Source organism: Bison bison, unplaced genomic scaffold (genome assembly GCF_000754665.1).
Source record: "Bison bison bison isolate TAMUID 2011002044 unplaced genomic scaffold, Bison_UMD1.0 scf7180017864519, whole genome shotgun sequence".
Classification (NCBI taxonomy): Eukaryota; Metazoa; Chordata; class Mammalia; order Artiodactyla; family Bovidae; genus Bison; species Bison bison.
Window position 1 is genome coordinate 401,179 of NW_011495072.1, and position 3,152 is coordinate 404,330.

The 3,152-nt window shown below is 53.0% G+C and overlaps 1 protein-coding gene across 1 annotated transcript in view; it reads left to right on the forward strand.

Moving 5' to 3' along the window:
* Positions 1-2,915: 2,915 nt before the first annotated feature.
* RASGEF1C (RasGEF domain family, member 1C) overlaps positions 2,916-3,152 on the forward strand; it is a 34,255-nt gene continuing 34,018 nt past the window's right edge. Inside the window, exon 1 of the mRNA XM_010830674.1 lies at positions 2,916-3,096. Coding sequence (XP_010828976.1) covers positions 2,920-3,096 — 177 coding nt within the window. The 5' untranslated portion in view covers positions 2,916-2,919. The remainder of the gene's footprint in view (positions 3,097-3,152) is intronic.

Sequence of the window (3,152 nt, forward strand, 5' to 3'; positions counted from 1 at the left end):
AGGACCCGCCTGCCAGTGCAGGAGAGAGAAGAGACATGGGGGTGATCCATGGGTTGGAAAGACCCCCTGGAGTGGGGCATGGCAACCCACTCCAGTATTCTTGCCTGTAGAAGCCCACGGACAGAGGAGTCTGGCGGACTGCAGTTGGGGTTGCAGAGTCAGACGTGACTGAAGCGACTTAACACCCATGCACACCAGCGACACCACTGGACCCGGACTTTTCTTCTGGAACGTTTTTTGATTACTACATTGTAGAGAAAAAGGAAGTAGATTAGTGGTAGTTTGATGACCACCAGCTTGTGGCTGATTGCCTAGTAACTGCTAAGGGGATGAGGGTTTCTTTTCCGAGAGTGACTAAAGTATTCTAAAATTAGCTTGTGGTGAGGGTTGGACAACTGTGTGAATATACTAAAAACACTGAATTGTTCACTGAGTGGACTCTATGGTATGTGAATTATATTTTAGGAAAATTGTTTTAAAAAGCAAAAAAATGAATAGTTAAAATGGTAAATTTTACATTAAGCAAATAAATAACTATATGCTTAACAATTTTTGAAAAAAACCTAATAGAAGAGAAGGAAGAAAGATTGGAATTCAAATGTGTAAATGTGTAAATGTCTACTACACTGGAAAGAAAAGGCAGAAGTGACTCTGATTTGAAGTTATGACCTACCGCAAGGATAATCGCCAGCAGCTATTGATAGCTGGTTTCAGGAGCACCAGCCACAAAGCTGGACGAGCAGGGTAGAGGGCCGTTAGGCCACAGCCAGCTCAGACAACCTGGAGAAGCACAGGAGTACTGTCGACAAGGCTTTCTGGCGCAGATCTCCATTGGCATTTGGAATTGCTTCTCACATTGTGTCCTAGGCCCTTGCAGGTGGTGAGTGCCTCTCTTCTCCGAGCCCGGTACTGTGCTGAGCGCTTTGTGTTCTTACTCTTACCGGCTCCTCTCCATAAACGGAAGAGGAGAGATTCTCTTCCTGTTCTCAGTGCACAAAGGCGCTCTTCAGGATCACTTTCTAGGAGTGTCCTCTCCCTCTGTCCCCTTGGTCAGGCCAGACCCAGTGCCCACTCAGGAAAGGATGCTTGAGGAAGCATCTCTTCTCCTGTCCCCTGGACACGCTGCACTGGCCAGCTGCACACATTTCTTCCATGGGTTCTTCAGAGTTCCATTTTTGGCAGCCTTTTTATGCCAACGGCCAGTGCTGGGGGTGGGAGCAGCAGAATGGGTCTTGTAGACTGGCCACCCAGGAGCCAGAGATGTCATTTCTAACTGGGATTTGGAACAGGTTCCAGGGAGAAGATCCCAGGTGTGTGGCAGGAGAAAGCAAACCTTGCTGGCCTCAAAAGGCTTCTGTTAATATCTAGTGGAACTGGGCTCCAGTTTGGGGCTTTGCGTGAGGGGCAAAGGTGGCACCCACCCCAGAGCTGACCAGCATACCCCACTGAGCACTGGCAGCCCCCGTATGTCCACATGTGCAGCCACTTGCCCACTGAGGGACAGGAGACAATTTTACGAAATGTTTAGTTTCATCAGCTGAAAACTGGACAGCTAACAACTTTGCTGGAAAGGTGAAATGAAGCTAGGGCTGCCTAGGCTGCTGTCTCCACTGGTTCCCACACCCCCAGTCCCTGTTCCCCCATACCATGTGCCCTTAGGACATCCCTCTGTGGGGCTCCTTCTGGTACCCAACCTCAGCTTGGACTCTCCAAGTCCTTCTGTATCTACTTTCAGGGCCAGGTCACCCAGAGGACAGAATTCAGAAACAGGTTGGGGCCAGGGTCTGCCAGGGGGGTATGTGGGGTAAGGTGAGCAGGGTGATGGGGAGATGAATCCCTGGAAGGCCCCTGGAGTGAGCCTGCAGGACTCCACAGTTAAGACTGTGGAGGAAACTTGAATGTCACATGGGGGATGGTTAATCAGTCACAGGCTTGGCCAGGACTTGTTGCCACACCTGCCCCAAAGGCTTCATTCAGGAAGACTGGTCAACAGGGATATATGTAGAGCCTGAGAGAGGAAGCGCTGTCCACTGCACTCTCATGGGTGGGCCCCTGCTGCAGGCCGGGCCCTTGACCTACTGGATCAGAAGACATGCCTGTTCTGGCCCCACCTGAAGGAGGTCTGGCTGGAGACTTTTCTTTGCACCAGGTGCTGGCTGCACCCCAAGCACTCCGCAGTGCTGACAAGGAGAGGCTTCTGATTCCACCAGAAGGCAGGCCCAGCCTTGACAGGGTCGCTGCAGGGAAGCTTTCAGCCATGGCCAGAGGGAATGGAGGATTGAAAATGATGGGAAAGCCTTCCTGCAGGGGAAGACAGCTGGACAAGTCAGTGGGTTCTCATAGCAAAGACCTGGAAGGCCAAGCTGTGGAGGCTGCACCTGAGAGAAGCTCAAACAACTCATGTTATGGAGCAGTCCACAGAGCAGCTTCAGGCACCGCAGGATCCAGGCCTCAGCCACGGAACTCAGGAACGTGCTTTCCTGGCTCCTTGAGGGACAAAATGGTCCCAACAGTGCCATTGCATCAGCTCAGGGACCTAGGGGAAAGAGCTTTCAAGTGCCACACAAGTTCTAGGATTGCATCTGAACCCTCTAGTTAGGATCATGTTCACGTCTGATTCATTCTTGTGGCCAACATCACGGCAAATATGCTGATTGTCTAAGCCTGGTCAAAACGAACCTTCCCTGTAAGACTCGACACTGGAAGCAGTCAGTCCCTAAATGGCCAGGACTGATAATCAAACAGAGATGGCTCCTGGGGGAGGCAGTGGCTTGGGGAGCTGCCATCCCTGGCAGACCTCCCAGGAAGTGATCACTGGGCTCAAGTGGCACAGATGTGCCTATGGGAGGCAGGGCCTGCCCAGCCAGGGATCCTGGGGGACCAGCAGATCCAACTGCCACCTTGCCATTGCAGGTGGGCATGCCCCAGACACTCAGCGCATCCGACATGGTCACCCCGGGCAGCCTCGGCCCACCCCACACCGAGCCCACGGACGGCGAGCAGGCTGGGCAGCTCCTCCTGGGTGGAGCTCCGTCCTCAGCCTCCCTGGACACCCTGATCCAGCACCTGGTGCCCACCGCTGACTACTACCCTGAGGTGGGTGATCCACCCAGTGGGGAGGAGGGGTAGCAAAATGGGCTCTGTCCCACCAT